General features: G+C 40.5%; 1 protein-coding gene across 3 annotated transcripts in view; it reads left to right on the forward strand.

Moving 5' to 3' along the window:
• Positions 1-16863, forward strand: part of arfgef2 (ADP-ribosylation factor guanine nucleotide-exchange factor 2 (brefeldin A-inhibited)) — a 28161-nt gene extending 11298 nt beyond the window's left edge. The window contains exons 12-39 of one of the 3 annotated variants that reach the window (XM_061074180.1): positions 152-291; positions 565-673; positions 751-940; positions 1056-1167; positions 1253-1458; positions 1626-1710; positions 3038-3209; positions 3401-3552; positions 3655-3783; positions 3935-4093; positions 5042-5189; positions 5934-6030; positions 6171-6211; positions 6303-6472; positions 7079-7230; positions 7395-7567; positions 8019-8179; positions 8298-8428; positions 9362-9491; positions 9652-9787; positions 11042-11180; positions 11419-11476; positions 11659-11767; positions 11907-12043; positions 12515-12686; positions 13400-13538; positions 14351-14468; positions 15210-16863. In XM_061074180.1, coding sequence (XP_060930163.1) covers positions 152-291; positions 565-673; positions 751-940; positions 1056-1167; positions 1253-1458; positions 1626-1710; positions 3038-3209; positions 3401-3552; positions 3655-3783; positions 3935-4093; positions 5042-5189; positions 5934-6030; positions 6171-6211; positions 6303-6472; positions 7079-7230; positions 7395-7567; positions 8019-8179; positions 8298-8428; positions 9362-9491; positions 9652-9787; positions 11042-11180; positions 11419-11476; positions 11659-11767; positions 11907-12043; positions 12515-12686; positions 13400-13538; positions 14351-14468; positions 15210-15383 — 3839 coding nt within the window. In that variant the 3' untranslated portion in view covers positions 15384-16863. The remainder of the gene's footprint in view (positions 1-151; positions 292-564; positions 674-750; positions 941-1055; positions 1168-1252; positions 1459-1625; positions 1711-3037; positions 3210-3400; positions 3553-3654; positions 3784-3934; positions 4094-5041; positions 5190-5933; positions 6031-6170; positions 6212-6302; positions 6473-7078; positions 7231-7394; positions 7568-8018; positions 8180-8297; positions 8429-9361; positions 9492-9651; positions 9788-11041; positions 11181-11418; positions 11477-11658; positions 11768-11906; positions 12044-12514; positions 12687-13399; positions 13539-14350; positions 14469-15209) is intronic. The other 2 variants (XM_061074182.1, XM_061074181.1) reach the window with 2 other exon arrangements.
• The last annotated feature ends 2298 nt before the right edge of the window (positions 16864-19161 follow it).

Below are 19161 nucleotides of genomic sequence, written 5' to 3' on the forward strand. Positions count from 1 at the left end.
CAGTTGAAGTCATTCATTTGAAAAACTGATCGCCACAGCCAACACTTAGTCGTCACCCTTTGTATCTAAAGAAATATATTTGGTCAGTATCATTTAAACAGTTTTGTTATTGAAGGATTTCCAGTTTTGTAACGCCTTTCCTTTCCTTCAGATGCCCAGTGCGTGGTGGACATCTATGTAAACTACGACTGTGACTTGAACGCCGCAAACATTTTTGAGCGCCTCGTCAACGACCTGTCTAAGATCGCTCAAGGCAGGAGCGGTCAGGAGCTTGGGATGACTCCTCTGCAGGTAGACAGTGATTGAGTCTCACAATAATGCATCATCCACATCATAGCACCCCATTTTGATTCAATGTATTATAACTTATATTTTGTACCCTAGTTTTTAGGGTGTTATCTTAATACATCTTCGGCTCATAACTGCCTACTTGTAATGTTTTGAATGGTGAAGCAGGATTCTTCTGGCCATCGTTTCTAAGTTATGCTTTGTGTGTAAAATCACTTACATGTGTTAGTGTGCATGTGACCTAAATATACTTAGGTGGCTCTTTAATATCCACAGGAGCTGAGTCTACGTAAAAAGGGTTTGGAATGTCTGGTTTCCATCCTCAAATGTATGGTCGAGTGGAGCAAAGACATGTACATCAATCCAAACCTTCAAGCTAACCTGGGTAAGTGTGGTGGACAGTAAAGAAATGTGAACAATGCACATGTTCAGGTCTTAACGTATAATCACTGATGTTTGCAGGCCAGGAGCATCCGTCTGATAGTGACGGAGGAGAGTTGAAGCTCCCAGAGCAGCTGGTTGGACGTCGAGATAGCATCAGCTCGCTGGACTCCACCGTCTCCTCCAGCATCAATGCTTCTCAGGCCGACCATCCAGAACAGTACGAGGTCATCAAACAGCAGAAGGACATCATCGAGCACGGAATCGAACTGTGAGCCCTTTTTCTCGGCCTTTATCAATAGAACACTCTCTGAGTGTGTAAGATTTCCTTTTTGTTCCTGTTTGGACAAGACAAGCATAGATTTGTTCCTCTCTTCTTTCGCTAGGTTCAACAAGAAGCCAAAGCGAGGTGTCCAGTACCTGCAGGACCAGGGCATGCTGGGATCCGCAGCTGAGGACATCGCCCAGTTCCTTCACCAGGAGGAAAGACTGGACACGGTGAGTGATTACACTAGGTTTAATTGTACAATGCTGTTTAGTAAGTTCAGTCATCCTCCAACCACTTTTTCCTCTGCATCCACAGACCCAGGTGGGAGAGTTCCTTGGCGAGAATATCAAGTTCAATAAAGAAGTGATGTACTGCTACGTGGACCAGCTGGACTTCTGCGGACGGGACTTTGTCTCGGCTCTAAGAGCGTTCCTGGAAGGCTTCAGACTTCCTGGTGAGGCCCAGAAGATCGACAGGCTGATGGAGAAGTTTGCAGCTCGATACCTGGAATGCTACCAGGGGTAAGGCTTCATCTTTACTGGTCAAATAGATCTCCCACTAAAATATTCTGGACTGAAGAGGTTTTACCATGTTTCCGAAGTTGTACCTGCGTTAGGTTGTTTTAAAATGAAAACATCAGACCAGTGCAGCTGCTATCTGTTGCCCTAATATGTGACTCCTTTTGCAGACAGACCCTGTTTGCCAGTGCAGACACTGCCTACGTGTTGGCATACTCCATCATTATGCTCACCACAGACCTGCACAGTCCTCAGGTGAGAACTGTTCAGCTTTATGTCTTGTCACCAGCATCGCCATGTCATCGTATGTGGTTCCTGGTGTCAATTGTTTTGTCAGTGTGGAGTTTTATTAAGGATCAACAGAGGTTCTTTAGCTACACAGGAGTCCTAATGGTTGTTAATTAGGAAACAAAACTACACAGTTCTTTTATGAATCGTGAAAAATGTTGTTTTTGTTTATGCAGTATGAATTTTACAGTATTCTGACCTCAAACAACCCAAGGTTTAGAAAAGGAAAGCAACTCTTTAAGCTTTTAGTGCTTTTAGTGCTGTCAGCTGCTAAATCCTTAGAAAGCAGTTTTTAACACTGACAGTGTTTTGAGTCGTTTATTTAAAAATAATCACAATAAATTAGCATGAATCAAATTATGCTCACATTACAAAGTAATCTACCAGGCTCTCTGCCAGACCCCTCTGCATTGGCAGGCCCACTGTATCAACACAGTGTCTTCATGCAAACGGACGACAGGGACTCATAGGCCTGTAACATTCTGAATTGTACAAAGGAAATTGCATCTGAAATTGAAAGTCTGGGAAAAGAAGGTGCTACATATTTCACACTGTGACACACACAAACTGAAGCCAGGGAGGAGCAGTGAGAATGAGCAAGAAAGACCCTGTTCAGCCCTCTGCACTGGGCCAAATTAAAAGACAGACTATGTTTCCATACATTCCTTATTTTTGTCAACTATCACATTATTAACAGTAACCAGCACATATTGATTTTAGCTGAATCAAGTAAATCTCCCCGCTCTGTGACGCTCAACTATGTCCTCAAAAAGATATCTGTACAAGTACACATACTGACAACAGACCCATCTGTCGTAATTAGACTGAAAAATACATAATTTTGTCTTTGAAAACTAATTATGTATGAGTTTATTTGCATAAAAAGCAGGGAATCGACTACTTAAAGATGTACACTTGTGATCAGATCATCTGAGCGGGTTGTGAAAACCAGGTCTGAACAGGCCCATTGATGCATATAAACCCACTCTGTATTAGCAGCTGCATCAGGGAGACTGTCGCTAACTTCGGTTGCTGTACAGTATTTATCAAATTTTTTTCCAAACACTGCAACGACAATGTTTTTAATCATCATTTCAATTTTAAACAGTTTTAAAAAAACATCATGGATTTTACAGTGAAACATTTTCATCCCAATCTTGTCAAGCACAATATGACAGTACTGCTGTGTGTGTGTATGTTCATACATACAGAATCCTGTTGTTAAAGCCCAGAATTCCTTCCCTCTTTCAACAATCACTCCAACTCTCCTTCTCAATTTTGTTCATGTATCCAGGTAAAGAACAAAATGACAAAGGAGCAGTACATCAAGATGAACCGTGGTATAAATGACAGTAAAGACCTGCCAGAAGAATATCTATCTTCTATATATGATGAGATCGCAGGCAAGAAGATTGCCATGAAGGACAGCAAAGAGTTTTCACTCACTCCAAAGTCCACCAAGCAGAGTGAGTACCCGTGTGTCAGCTCATGCACCTGCCATCAGGATTACTCTCAAACAAACGGTTTTCTCTGAAATTTAGCTTTTTGAACAGTGTCATACAATGGCTTTTAAATAGAGAGCACCAGCACAGTGATGACTCCTTTAGTCTCTTTACCTCCCTGTTTACTGAGAAACAAAGCTATGTCCTCCCTCCAGGTGTGGCCAGCGAGAAGCAGCGTCGGCTGCTGTACAACGTGGAGATGGAGCAGATGGCAAAGACTGCTAAGGCACTAATGGAAGCCGTCAGCCATGCTCAGGCTCCCTTCTTCAGCGCCACACACCTGGAGCATGTCAGGCCTATGTTCAAGGTATAGTGCCAGAGCAATTGTTTGCTGTAACTTAGTACATTAAGAGGAGGATTTGGGGGGGGAAACAGAAGCAGAATGAAGGTTTCAATGTCTGTGTTGTAGCTGGCGTGGACCCCCTTGCTTGCAGCATTTAGTGTGGGACTGCAGGACTGTGACGACCCAGAGGTGGCCTCACTGTGTCTGGAGGGCATCCGATGTGCCATCAGAATCGCCTGCATCTTCAACATGCAGGTCTGGTGACATTGGTGATGTAGATGAGATGATGCATTTGTTTGTTTTTCCATGAGTCACATCATAATTATCATTTACATCATTCTTTAGGCGACTCAATGTTCCTAGTGATAATAACCGACTATGTAGTAACTGGCCCGTGTGTGTGTAGTTGGAGCGAGATGCGTACGTCCAGGCCCTGGCCCGATTCACCCTGCTGACGGCCAGCTCCAGCATCACGGAGATGAAGCAGAAGAACATTGACACCATCAAGACCCTGATCACCGTGGCTCACACAGATGGAAACTACCTGGGAAACTCCTGGCATGAGGTGAGGTCAAGTTTTCTTGAATCTCAAAGATAACAACCTTTGTAAAGGGAAGAAAGCTTCCTACCTATGTTTTATTGTGAGCTTGTCAGAAAGAATATTTTAAGTAGTGGTGCACTGCATATCCCTTATTTATTAAATAAAATCAGAGTAGGGAATAACTCCTAACTGACCCAAAACATTACATTACATTTTCAGTTCTACTTTTTAATTGCTTTTTCTAGCTCTCTTAAGTTAGGAAATGTCTGATATTTGTTGTGAAATTCAAGAGAGCTCCAAAGATTTCTTAACTTGTTAGGATTTGCCAGTAGATGGCGTCCAGGCAGAGATATGCAAGTGTATTCATGTCATTTAGCTTTATATATATTCTGTTGTGGCTTTCTCTAAAAGCAGAGGTCCTAGCAGGAATAAATTTCCAACAGTAATGATTTGATAATGAAACATCGCAGTTACTGCTCCTCATGTAATTTGCAGGAATGAAAGCTGTGGTAAACAAGCTCTGGTCGTTGCAGGGTCGTTCATTCATTCAGTATTTAATATGTATTTTTTAAATTGATTTAAAATTACAAAACAAAAGGTGATAGAGCTGGAAAAAAGATATTCTTTTTTTTATTTGTTTATACATTAATTTTTAAGCCACACAATACAAATGGTTTTACCAGTGTTTTTCTTATGGCCTTTTGCAAATTAATTATAATAATGAAATATCAGTATCGTTATGTCATTTCTGTAACTTAGATATGTTGTCACTTATTATTACACATTATTTCTGCTGTTTTCTACATATTTAATCTCCCCACTGTTTTCTTCTTCCATCTTCCCTAATATTTCTGCTACAGATTCCTCAAAAATACGAGGACATTTCTCATATAAGCTGCATCCAAAATGTTATTATTCATCACAGCAGTTTGAATAATATTAAATTATTTGTGGCTTCTATCTGTGTTATAGATTCTGAGGTGTATCAGTCAGCTGGAGCTCGCCCAGTTGATCGGCACAGGGGTGAAGACGCGCTACATCTCAGGGGTGGTGCGCGACAAAGAGGGCGGCATTAAGGGCTTACCCTCCGGCACAGAGGAGTTCATGCCATTAGGCCTTGGTAAGACATGCACAGAACTTCTACTCTAAATTTAGCCCTTAACATAATATCTCACGACACTGTTTATGAAAATAACTTGAAAGGTAAGGTGCTGAATAACAACGCAATCTAAAACTTAAGCATTGTTTGAACATCCACCTAAAACCTTAGGGTTTTCTCAAGCAGATAGAGACATGAAATTAAGAAACCAAACATTTTATGTCTTAAAAATTTGGCTTTCATTGTAAATCATCATCGTTTCCCTAAAGTTCGTGAACATTTAAAAAAAAAAAAGCAATAAACCAGGCAATCTCTGATTCCCCTTTTTCCCTCTCCTCAAGCATGTCTCTTACCAACTGAGTCTCAGGTCAGCAGAACATCGTCTGGGTCTGAGTCTTCATTGTTATTTTCATTGTTGTTTTCCTCGATGAAACTCTACTATACACCGCTTCAACTTCAATCACCTCACTCAGATCGTCAGCCATCGTCTGAAACACTAATATCGAAGAGTGATAACAAACTACATTTCCCATAATGTATTTAACCTTTCAGCACATGTTATCCGGTTCTAAAGGGACAAGCGCAAATGTCACACAGGGTCTTAAATTATATACCATATATTTTGCATCAAGTCTAATGAATTAAAACACAATCATTCTGCACTAAAGCCTTGTTCAGTGTGCTTTTAAAAGTCTGATAAACCTTTCGTCTGTGTCTGATGCCTAACTGAACATTAACCTGTGTTCAATGGGTTTGGTGTTGCAGGAAACCTTGTGGGAAGTCAGGACAAGAGACAGATGGCTCATATCCAGGAGTCGGTAGGAGAGACCAGCTCTCAGAGTGTGGTGGTGGCTGTGGACAGGTGAGACAAAATACTCACGAGGGAGCCCACACACAGAATATCAATACCATAAGTGCATGATATATATACACTATGTCCTATGTAATGAATGAGCTTTTCTATTCCCTACAAATACTGAAGGTGTTTTTTTATGTTTGCAGGATCTTCACTGGTTCGACCAGACTGGATGGAAATGCAATCGGTTAGTGTTTCATTCTTCGATTCTCACATCTCTTTGCATCTTTTAAAAGTAAGAGACGCTATTCACAGTGTTGCTCTGCGATTGTTTCCAGTGGACTTTGTGCGGTGGTTGTGTGCGGTGTCTATGGATGAGCTGGCCTCGACACACCAGCCCAGAATGTTCAGCTTGCAGAAGATCGTGGAAATTTCCTACTACAACATGAACCGCATCAGGCTGCAGTGGTCTCGAATTTGGCAGGTCATAGGAGACCACTTTAACAAGGTCAGTGAACAAAGTTTGGAGAATTATTAATCAGGCACAAGTAGGAGCTGCTTTTAGTGAGTGGTGTAGCACGCAGTAGCAGGGTGATGAGGTTTTCTTTTGTTGGAGCTCCCCGCCGCTCTGTGCACTTAATGTTGTCCTGTAGTGCCCCCCTGAGGAATCAGATTTATAACAGTGGTGTGAGAGCTCTGTAATTCTGTCTACTCAGCGTGTTTGCAGTATCCAGGTGGGAAACATTTATTTAAAAACGTACTTAGGTAGGACATGTTTCGGTCTCGAAGTTGTATATTTATGTTGGTCTGTGTTTTGCCTCATTAGTGTTGTTTTCACTGTCTGCTACTTTGCACCAATCAGCACAAAGAGTCTGATAATAGCCAGTAAACACAACAGAGTGATTATTTGCTAAAGAGCTTGATAATTTTCCTCAGCGGCTGAGCTTTAAATCACCAGCCATATAAGCTCTAAGTGTTGTATTTACAACTTGTTGTGCCCGTAGATGGCCCACAAATTTAAGTAACGCCGGTTTAAACATGATTGTAAACTCGGAAAGTAACAAAAACACTATAAGTCCATTTTATCCATGGCTGATTTATGTGTCTCTTACAGGTGGGTTGCAACCCCAATGAGGATGTAGCCATTTTTGCCGTGGACTCGCTGAGGCAGCTCTCCATGAAGTTTTTGGAGAAAGGAGAGCTGGCCAATTTCCGCTTCCAGAAAGACTTCCTCAGGCCGTTTGAACACATCATGAAGAAGAACAGGTAGATAATAGACATTTTTATTTATATTAATGGTGGCTCCGATGAAAAACAGTTCTTTCTTAATACATATGTGTGTGTTATTTACACTAGAAATGTGGAACAAAGTAGAGGTTTGTTAATACAATTTGAAAATATTAATTTGATGTTCTGCACCATGTGAACAGGTCCCCCACTATCAGAGACATGGTGATTAGGTGTGTGGCTCAGATGGTCAACTCCCAAGCAGCCAACATCCGTTCAGGCTGGAAGAACATCTTCTCGGTGTTTCACCAGGCAGCCGCTGACCATGACGAGACTATAGTGGAGCTGGCCTTCCAGACCACTGGGCACATTGTCAGTGAGTACAGCTGCGTTCAGATCCACAGTAAACACTACTTCCTGTTCAGGAAATGTCGGTTCAGAAAACTTCCCTTCACTAACACACACAGCAACGCCCCTCACGTTGACATCACTTCCTCTGTGTGTTACTCTGGTAACATAAACACATCAGATACCTTTTGCTGCTACTGTTCAAATATAATGCTACACCTATTACACTAAAATACAGATTACATGGCCTATTGAAACCAAAACTGATACCATTACTGAACCTCTTGTGATTGGAACGTATGTAACTTGTGAAAAAAAGGTGATTTGTTGAATTTAGACGTACATTGTCCATTTTGGCTTAGCTGCCTAAAAGCCAACTTACAGAGGTTGTGATGTGTCAAAGCGCTCAGCTGACAGTGAGACTCTAGCTTTTATAGGACTAGTCTGTTTTTGATTTCTTACTTTCACTCCTCCCTCAGCAAACACTTTCCAGGAGCACTTTGCAGCTGCTATAGATTCGTTCCAAGATGCAGTGAAGTGCTTGTCAGAGTTTGTGTGCAACGCAGCTTTTCCTGACACCAGCATGGAGGCTATCAGACTCATCCGGCACTGTGCTAAATACGTCTCAGAAAGACCACAGGTAGGAGCAGCTGACTTGTGACAATACCGGTTCAATAAAATGGCAACTGTGACAAAATATTCTCACTCACTATCTGGTTTCTTCAGGACTTGATGATTTTGTGTTGTACTCTGCCCAGGCTCTGAGGGAATACACTAGTGATGACATGAATGTTGCCCCAGGCGATCGGGTGTGGGTTCGTGGCTGGTTTCCCATTCTGTTTGAGCTTTCTTGTATCATCAACCGCTGCAAGCTGGATGTTCGGACCAGGTACATAAACAGTTCATCAGTGGAGTGTAGCTCACACTGTTAATCTTACAGTGTTCACTTAATTGCATATACTAATTCCAGAAATCTGTCAGTCTGTCTGTATGTGTATCGTAAGAACCTTCTGTCCTATCAGCTTCACACTTGGTGTGTGTATTGTAAGGGGCCCAAGGAAGTGCAGTGTCGAAATTGCTGTGATTTGGACATGTGATACATTAATTATTAATAAGATTAAACATCCATGGAAGTGGAAGTAATTGACACAGCATTATTCTGCAACTTTTTTAATAGTTGATTTTGCTTAATCATACAAGAAAATACTGAGTGGTTCACGTTGGTCCTTAAATGTGAGAATTTGCTGCTTTACTGTATTAATTTATTTTTGAAATAAGTATCTTGGTTTGGGACTCACTACACAAAGGGGAAAAAGACCTTTGAAGTCTTTATCTTCAACTCTCAGGCCATGTTGACATTTTCACAATCAATTTTTTTTTTTAAATAAATGATGGATTAATCAATAATGTTTATCTTAAGTTAACAATCAAGCAACTAACAACTAACTCATTCTAACCCAGTATGAGTTGTTTGTCAGAATAGACTGGAATAGACCCTCTGATTTGTCACTGCCCAGCAAATTGTCAACATTTTATGCAGCTGCACACACACAAAATAAAGAAATATGATAAATATAATGTATGAAAAATGAAAAATCAGACACATAGATACAGTGTAATCCTCTCAAATAGCATGCAAATTTTAAAAAGAAATGAACAGTTGTTTCCTTAATACAAATAGTACATTTTGACTGAAAATCTAATTGCATGTAGAATGTAGCATGATATCACAAAGGACGTATCATCAGCGTAGTGCTAGTCATGTTTCTCTTTGCCGATCGTCAGTCTGATGAAGCTTTAACTGTTTCTTTGCTTCTGACAGAGGTCTCACAGTCATGTTTGAGATCATGAAGAGTTACGGCCACACCTTCGAGAACCACTGGTGGCATGACCTCTTCAGAATCGTCTTCCGCATCTTTGACAACATGAAGCTCCCTGAGCAGCAAACAGAGGTCAGAGCTCACTGGTTGTTCATGTTTTAAACAAGCAACTGAACTATTTGAAGGATATCCTCCTCTGGGATTTGGAGAGGCAGGAGTCTTCAGTTACTGTCAACACTTTTATGCAGTTTTATAAAACACCGGCTTATGTTTGTTTGTTGTTTGCTTCCAGAAAACCGAGTGGATGACAACAACATGCAACCACGCGCTGTATGCCATCTGTGACGTGTTCACTCAGTTTTATGAGCCTCTCAGTGAAATCCTGCTGGTTGACATTTTCACACAGCTACAGTGGTGTGTCAGACAAGGTGGGTGTTTAAATTCATGTAGAGTAGAGCAGAATCACATTCTTTTCGTGCTCCTATGGCAGAAAAGGAACACGTAACTATGTATTACATCAGATTTCATAAAACAGATACTTTGCTACTGTGCTGGTCAGCTACTGTGTACTGTATGTGCAGCCATGACTAAAGTGACTGAGGGGAGTGCAGAGGGGTAGAAACATACGCTTCCCCTTTCCTCAGCATTCTGCTTCCCTACAAATTTCCTCAGCGTCATTCATATTTTCACTAGACTCTGTTCTATATAGAAAGTGTCTTTCACAATCTCAGACAAGTCCTGATAAAATGATCTTCTGATATTCCACCTCTAACATGACAAATTTTATTATTCTTTCAAAGTTTTTTTTGTTGTAGTATTACAACCCCTTGTCACTTGTAAAATTATGACATTTTCTTGTAATATTCATGTAATATTACGTCAGTTTGCAGTCTCGTCATTACCGACTCAAAGTGCATTAATGATTAGAGGTGTTGTAGATCTCTGTTAGTAGAACAGTAGCAGAGGTTCAAGTAACTCTTCACAGTTTCTGCAAATATAGTTAAATGCTTTGTCTTGGTAACCAGTTAGAGAATAACATGGGCCACCCTGAGGCTGAAACTCTGCTATTTTCGTTGCCCCACCCCAGATTGTAAGATCAGATGACATAGCTTAATATTTATGAAAATAAATGAAATATAATATAAATCAGATAAGAAAAAGTTAGGATCCTCTCCAACTATTCAAGCCCTTCAGCAAAAGAAAAAAGCGTAATCTTTCCCATCTAAAGATTCCCATATTGTCCCGCAATTAATTTTGTAAGGAAATGTTTTGCCTTTTACTAGTTGGCAGACAATAGACAGCAGCCAGTGCAATGCACCAACAGCTTTGACCCCTAGGCCACCAGGCAGGACAGTGTAATTGATCAATCCATTTAATTACCAAGAAACAAAGGACAATTCGACTTTGAACTGTGCCATATATTGTTGATGAAAAAATTAAGTTTTGTAATGGCCACTATGCTTGACATTTTGTTGTATTCAATTGAGAAAAAAATCTGTTCAAAGATAATTTTATAAAACCTGTGAGAGTCTCTTATCCACAGTATATATTCACTGCTGTTAATCAGCCTGAGCTTCCAACAGTTTATATTACTTAAAGACACAACTATCTCCCTTAGTCTCAACCCAAAGCGTTCAGTGCTCGTACGAAGCAGCTGTGAAGTCATTCTCTTTCTTTTACAGACAACGAGCAACTGGCTCGATCAGGAACTAACTGTCTGGAGAACCTGGTGATTCTGAACGGGGAGAAGTTCAGCCCAGAGGTCTGGAAAATCACCTGTTCATGTATGTTGGAGATCTTCCAAAACACCAGCCCTCACGCGTAAGTCTTCAACCACTGTCGTAGACTTCAGGTCAGCTTGGTTTCTATTACAGCTGCTGAACAATCTTGATGTTAGAATGGAATTCAGTCCCGTGTTTGATTAATTGAAGGTACTGCAGAGTTAATGGGAATTTAGGACTTATGGCTGTTGTATTTACGTTGCTGTTGTTTAATGCTGTGACAGGATGTAAGTTACAACACCTGATTCTCAAATCATTGCGTTTGCTTTTCACATCAGTTTGTTGACTTGGAGACCGGCTGGACAGGATGAGGAAACTGCTGATGGGAAGCACTTTGTAAGAAAACAAATAAATTCACTCAGAGACTATACAACGATTCCATTTAACATCTGCTTTGCAGATGCTGCCTACTTGGTCTGGAACATGATAAACAACTGTTGACTAATGAAAGGAATGTTTTATTTCCATGATGTATCTGAAGGATGACACTGAATAGTTTTGCTACTCTAAATCTTCAGGATGCTGATTTCGACAGTCAGTCCCAGAGCAGCTACGACAGAGCTCTGTCAGAGAGAGGACACAGTCAGATGTCCAGCGATGACACCTGGAAGGGAAAGTCCAATGCTCGTGAGTACATGGAATGCCCAAGCACACACTAATTTATGTTTGTGTCCAACCCATATTCAAAACAAACCTGTAAATCTGAAAATAAGAGTTTTAAAGTCAAATCATATTTGTTGATTTAGCTGTTTTTGTGCTACATGAGTTTCAGATCAGAAACTATTTGCTGGGCTGCTGATCAAATGTGTGGTACAGCTCGAACTAATCCAGACCATAGACAACATAGTCTTCTACCCAGCAACCAGCAAGAAGGAAGATGCTGAGAACATGGCTGCTGCACAGGTTGGTCACGACAGCTTCTGTGAAATGCTGCCTTAAGCATTGTTTGAAAACAACCAACAAAAAGCTTTTTTTCTCACCCTCTTAGACACGAGAGACATGAAATAAAAGCATTGTATAGCTTAAGCATACACAAATAATTGCCTTTTCCCTAAAATTAAGCAGGCAAACTCGCCAAAGCTACATTTCCCCTTCATTTTTTTTGCTTCAAATATTGAAGCCAATCATGATGTATTTCATCCCTCACGTAATGAAAATTCTTACATGGAGGATAAGACACACATCTTATCTGGCTCTAAAGGGGAAAACACAAATGCCAGTCTTGGAGATATATATACATACACATCCGGTGGAAAAGGGTTAAATGAAGAGAGAATCAAGCTTTGATTAAATATCAGATCAGTTCTAATGAAGCTTATACAATCCTCAGTTCTTCCTATAGCCTAAGTTGTCCCAACACCTCCTTCCCTTCAGAGAGATGCTCTGGAAGAGTCGGACAGTGGAGAGCTGGGTCCAGATCAGGGTATGTACAGACACATGACCTCTGCACACCTCTTCAAGCTGCTAGACTGTCTGCTGGAGTCACACACCTTCGCCAAGGACTTCAACTCCAACAACGAACAGAGGACGGCGCTCTGGAGGGCCGGTAAATAGAATCATTAAATCATGTCTTTTATATTTTGCATTCCTTCTGTATGAGGTTATGTGACTGTCTCTTGTCTAAATACCTTCACATATCAACACATTTTCTACAGTCAACACCTAAAGGGTCCTTAATTATATTGCTAAAATGATTTACTGTTGCATAGAAATGTAAAATCTCTTTTCATCTGGACTGAATTCTTTGTACTACTGGGTGACTTCGGAGGTTTTTTGATGTCATTAAAACAAAGGAAAAGACATCATTCTTATTGGAAAACTGTCTTGTTGAATTTGGCTCTTCTGTTGTTGGAGGGGGATTTGTTTTTTTTGGGGTCATTTTGTGTCTTTATTGGAAAGTAAACAGAAGAGAGATGCCAGGATGCATCGATATATTTCAATGATGAAACATCAACAATTTTCTATGTTACTGCTGATGGCTGCTTTTTCATTAATTAATGCAATCAGTCAGACAAACATGAAATGACGTTTTCAATTAAAAAATCAGACAATAGTAAGTGTAAGACAGTGGTCAATGCTCTCCACACTGATTTGACATTCGTTCGGTTAGGTCTTGTTTGCTACATCTAAGAGATATGATATATAACATAGATCCATGAGGATGCAGTCACAGTGTTGGATCTCAGGCAATTCACTTCCCCTTTTAGTTGTTCTGGGTTTCTTGATTTTAACATTCATCACCTTTCTCTTTGCCATCAGGGTTTAAAGGGAAATCCAAACCCAACTTGTTGAAGCAGGAAACCAGCAGTCTTGCATGCAGCCTGAGGATCTTGTTCAAGATGTACTCTGACCCTCAGCTGAAGGACTCGTGGCCTGACATCCAGACACGCCTGCTGCTGTGAGAACAACCTACAACACCGTCATCAAGTCTTTGTTAAAATGACCAACATTTCTGTACAAGATAAAGCTGGCAAAACTGTATAGTTATTTTTTTCAAGATGAGATACCAAAACCAACGATGTCTGTCACCACCAAAAATGTGTCACAAGAGAATAAGTAGAATTTTTTCATAAAGCTACAAATTTCCTAAAACAGTTAGGTGCTGTAGTTCCTACATAAAATTACTCAAACAGAAATAACGGCATACATGGTTGGTTCACTAGTGAATATTTACAGCAGCAGCACAGTGTATGTGAGCTGTCATATATTGGATTGCCCATTCCATAATGAAGGCTCACTAATGTCTTTTCAGTAGACAACAAAAGAACAAGATATCTTAGGCTGTGGATACACAATACTCAAATATAAAATATCTTGTGTAAAGTGCAGCACTGGTGTTGTTCCGTGTTGTGTTAGCTGTTTTTCGACGCACGGCTCATACTTCATTACAGATTTATGAACTGTACACCGTGTATGTACTTAGTAGAATTTACTGACATGTGAGAGCGTGGCACAAATCACTGTGTTGTGTTTGTCGTTGAGCAGCTGCACTCGTTGACTCATTTATTACATGAGGAATGCATTTGGGTGGTGTTAATCATTAAGGTGTGGGTGCCTTAGTCCAGGATTTGTAGCCTTGATCTGCTTCTCTACAATAATAATACTTGTACAGAAGCGGTGGTGATAGACAGAATCCCTCTGTCTGTTCAGTGTTTGGAATATGTCATTATGATGTTGGAAATAATACGGGCCTTGTTTCGTCTCCGTCAGGGTGTGTAGCGAAGCTCTGGCCTACTTCATCAGTCTGACCTCCGAGAGCCACAGAGAGGCTTGGAACAGCCTGCTCATGCTGCTGCTCACCAGGACGCTACGGATGCCCGATGACAAGGCAGGAACAAGCACACACACATTCAGATACAGACACGCACAGTATACTTTCAACTACACATGTCCAGCTGTGATTAAATCTGAACTAGGTACGAAATGAAAGAGAGACTCACGGCTCTCTGTGGAAAAACTAATGGGATTTGAATTGTATGAGGTAATTATATATCCTCTTTTAGTTTCATATTTTGTGATTGTAAACACACAAGCAAGCTGACACGTGTGTGTAACTCTGTGTGAGTGCATGACTCATGGATGAGTCATGGCAGCCAATGACTCAGTGTATTTTTCTATTTTTTATATATTCAGGGCATTTTAGGCCAAAACTTTAGCAGCTTTCAGTCGAGCAACTTCCCAGCATGTAGCTTGAAGCAGCAGGAAATCTTGGCACAGTGCTGCCAGCTACAGAAAGAGCGTGCCACACAAACCACTGCATCAACAAAAATGAAAACACTATTGTTAAAAGTAGACTGGTCTGCACCATTCTGTTGTGCAAGGATTGCTGTGAGTTTTGGAAAAGTGTGTTGAGTGTATTTGCCTTTACAAGCAGAGCCTTAAAGCCTTAAAGCTTTCAGTTATAACTAATATATTTAAACTCGTACTGTGAACGCTGTGGTCCCAGCAGAGCCCATACATCCCTGAGGAACCGCCCCTCCTTTTGGTGGTTGCATTTTTTGAAAAATAATTAGCAGGGCTTCAACGTGCTGCTAATTTACATTTTTTTCATTTTCTCCTTTATTTCCAGTTCAAGCCCCATGCCTCCTGCTACTACCCCCAGCTCTGTGACATGATGCAGTTTGACCTGATCCCTGAACTGCGGGCCGTCCTCAGGCGCTTCTTCCTGCGCATCGGCTCCGTCTTCCACATCGCCGCTCCAGAGGGGGCGTCTGCTCAGTCTCGGATGCAGATAGTAGTGTAGGGAACGGATGGGCGAAATGGAAATGATGGAGATGAACATGACATATAAGAGACGTTTCACCTCTGCTCTCCTGGGCTGGAGACAGATTACAGAGGGACTACAATGTCGGCAGGAAGATAACAAAGACCGTAGCTTTTCCGTCTCAGTTCAGGACTCGGCATTAAGGTGTTCAGCTTTTCTACCACACTCAGCTTGCAGAAAAGTCTTCAACCTGTACTTCCTCCCTTCTTTCTCTCGGGGATGAGCAGCACTGTGAACAGCTCTCTCTGCTGACTGTTGTCATTCATCATCCCCTGACTCATCTCAAACTGTAATGACTAGAAAAGAAGTGTACACAGATAATTTATTGATATTGTTGCGAGCCCTGTACCTGATTTTTCTTTATTTAATTTGCAACAAAAGAAAGTATATCTACATGCTGAAAGCAAGTGAGGTAAACCATGAATTTGATGAATCTTTTATTTGCTCTTTGCGAAAATCTCTGTTGGCCGCCTGTGCCTGTTAGAAAATGATGACACCATCAGTGTCGCCCTTCTTGTGATTTTGGTGATCGAATCAAAAATGTTGTAATATCCATCGTGTACCACAACCCAAAGCATTTTTTGTCACTTTAATGTTTATGTTCCTTGTTATTTGTGTGTTATTTGGTTGCGGGCTCTTTCCACGTCGGAGAGACTGAAACTCTCATCTGCATCTCTTAATGTTATCAGAGGTCGAATGCAGCTTTGCTTGGGACGTTCTCGGTGACACAACCATCCTGTCATCTTTATCATTCTTGCCTGTCATTGAGATTTTACTTATTTATTTTTGCTCATTTTCTTTCATTTTTTTATGATACCGTCTCCGGGATAATTGCTGGTTTACAATGAAATGATGGTAGAAGGACTCTTATCATACATTCCTTCATGTGTTGACCCACTAAGCCTTAACATTGAAGGATTTAACACGGAGTCAACTCCTCCTGGTTTGCAAACCCTCCCACTAATCTACCAGTCAGCTCTACTCCACCCTCGTCCATTGCAGACAGTGTGCTCATGTATGAACACCACCCAGTGGACCGACCTGCTCTGGCTGGTTGGATTGCTCATCAGTGTTTGTCAGATTCACAAGAAGAATTGGTAACGGAGCAAAACCCAAAGCTCAAATCTACAGAGGCACTGGAATCTCTGTGCCCTGGATCCTTGGTAGTTTATTCCATGCCTTTTTTTAAAAGAAGGATGTATGTAATTATTTTAAGTGCATTTAAATATTTTTTGAGAAGCATTCCTGTCCGCGCAACTATGGATGTCTACTTTTCTTCCCTTAAGCGAGGGAATATATAAATATATATATATACAGTAAATGGGAAAAAATGCCGACTGTAAAGTTTTCAGTGTAAGATACAGAGAAAAGAAAGTGCTATACAGTTCTATACATAATATTGTGATGTAATCTTTCAAGCATTTGGTGAAGTAATCAATAAACCTGAATTCTGATCCAGTCCAGTGACTATTGATTCAGTTTTAAAATGGTTTAATAAAATTAATAATCACTGCAATCAATGTTTTCCAGTCAGGACTGATGATGTGCATGCTGGCTGGTAAAGCTCTCTGTGGCTGGAAGGAGCAGTCATTAGTTCTACTTGAACTCTTTCCTCAAATCAAAATGAGAGTTGCTTAAGGGCGCTAAGGCAAGTCTGCATGTTTGCTGATCAATCAACTCTGTATAATCAATATTCACAAATAACAAGTTTTAAGTATTCCTTCAAATGAAAAGTCTGACAGGAGATGAAGGGCGCCGCAGTGGAAATTGTAATAATAGAGGTATTGTCAGTAATAGAGGTATATGTGAGTTGGCATATTGTACATCTAGGAAATCTAGTAGTTATCATAATCCACAATCTGCGGCCCACTGATAACAGTCCACCAGCACCTTCATCTTCTGCAGTTCTTGTCTGCTCTTCCCTTCATTCTCCTTTGCCCTCAGTTCTGCAAGGCACAGCGGAAAATGTATCAGCTGTTGGTCATTCGTCTTGTGTGCCATTATAGTCTCTTCCTCAATTTACTGCACTGTTGAGTTTAGTTGAAGTGAATACTCTAAATATGCTAACCCTATAAAATGGTTAATATCATACACAAACTATGTAAATCCCTTCAAATGAACAACATGGATAAGAAAATCCCCCATATTCATAACACAGGAAATGAATATGGGCCATGTTGTTCATGCATGACTGGGTGTTTCTTTGCTATATTCTTTCATAGCTTGTTCTTCATTTATGACAAGGCTCCTGTGATGTCATCGAAGATGAGTCTTCAAAGTCATCAAAGGATTCCCAGACACCCACAACTCCAGCTTGATCCTGTAGATTAGAACATAGTCAGGTCCTCAGCATCAGAGATTGCAGACTCAGAATCAAGACCAAGGATTGCCTCATCAACTTCATCCTGTTCTTTATACAGCATCTTTATGACCATTTCAACCGTAAGCAACTTACATCAGTCTATTAAGGATTTACTGCTATATTTCGAGTTTTATTTTGTGGTTCTATCTTTGGTTAGCTAGCCAGAAATTAAGCTAGCCTGCTAACAGCTAGTTAGCATTGTACATATTTCTCTTTCTCACTATTAATTGATTGTAAAATAAGTCTTACATGCATCAGATGTGCAAAGGCAGATGTGTGAAATTATTGGTAGGTGTTCTGTAGTATTGGTCATTTTTGACCCATGTGTGTAAAAGTGATGTAGAAATACAGAATTTATGTTTGTTTATAAAGTAAGAAAGGGAAAAGAAAAATAATGACTTGTGGTAATCAAAAACAAGTCATCTAATGAATACCCGAAATAACAAATGGTAAAATACATTTTTTCAAACATATAGCAAAGAAACACTCAAGCGTGAAATAATGTAAGAAATAAATGCGGGTAATTTTTGACCCATGTTGTGCATTAGAGGGTAGTGATACAATATCATTTTTTATACGAAAAGGAACAAAGGAAAAATTGAAAAAGGATTTGTGGTGATCGAAAACAAGTTAATTGGGGAATACATGAAATGTTGATTGTTGAAATTGATTCACTGCAAAGATATAGAAAAATTAAAACTGAGCTGGGTCACTTTTGACCCATGTTGTGTATCAAACATACAAACAAACATTACTATTTAACTCCAGCCAGGCTTTATATAAAATAACACTTCAAAGGATTCATTAAGCAAACTGACAAGGAATCTTTTGACCACTGACGTCACATATTCCTATGATGTCTTTGATCTAAGATAAACAAGTGTTTTTGACCTGAGCAGATCTATTAGTCTGTCTGTAGCGATAGTGATAGCATCACCTACTGCCGAAAGAAGGTAAGCCTCGTTTTACAACTTTAATTCGATATACATTACATTTTCACTGTGTGGTCTACACTTGATGGGTAGGACCGTAAATCCGTGATTGGTGGCGTTGTCCAGCACCGCGTGACAGACGCAGGAAGTGACGTGTTTATCCTTCCCGCGATGCACAAAACGCACGCAACATGGAGCCGTTTCCTGTTCGCCCTCCTCAGCGACCGAATTATGACCCGATATAAATAGAATAGCCTTGACGCCAGGCTTCAGACTGATGTGTGTGTGTTGAACTCATGGATCTTATTTAGTTGTGAGAGTTGGAAGTGTTTTTAAACGGGTTAACGTGATAAGTTACAATAAAGTAGATCGTAGAAGAAGTATAAAGAAGGTGCCCAGAGGGGGGCGCTATGCTCACAGCCGTATAGCGTGCTGGATTTTGGGGTAACAAAGGTTACCATGG

Source organism: Limanda limanda, chromosome 7 (assembly GCF_963576545.1).
Source record: "Limanda limanda chromosome 7, fLimLim1.1, whole genome shotgun sequence".
NCBI classification, from domain to species: Eukaryota; Metazoa; Chordata; class Actinopteri; order Pleuronectiformes; family Pleuronectidae; genus Limanda; species Limanda limanda.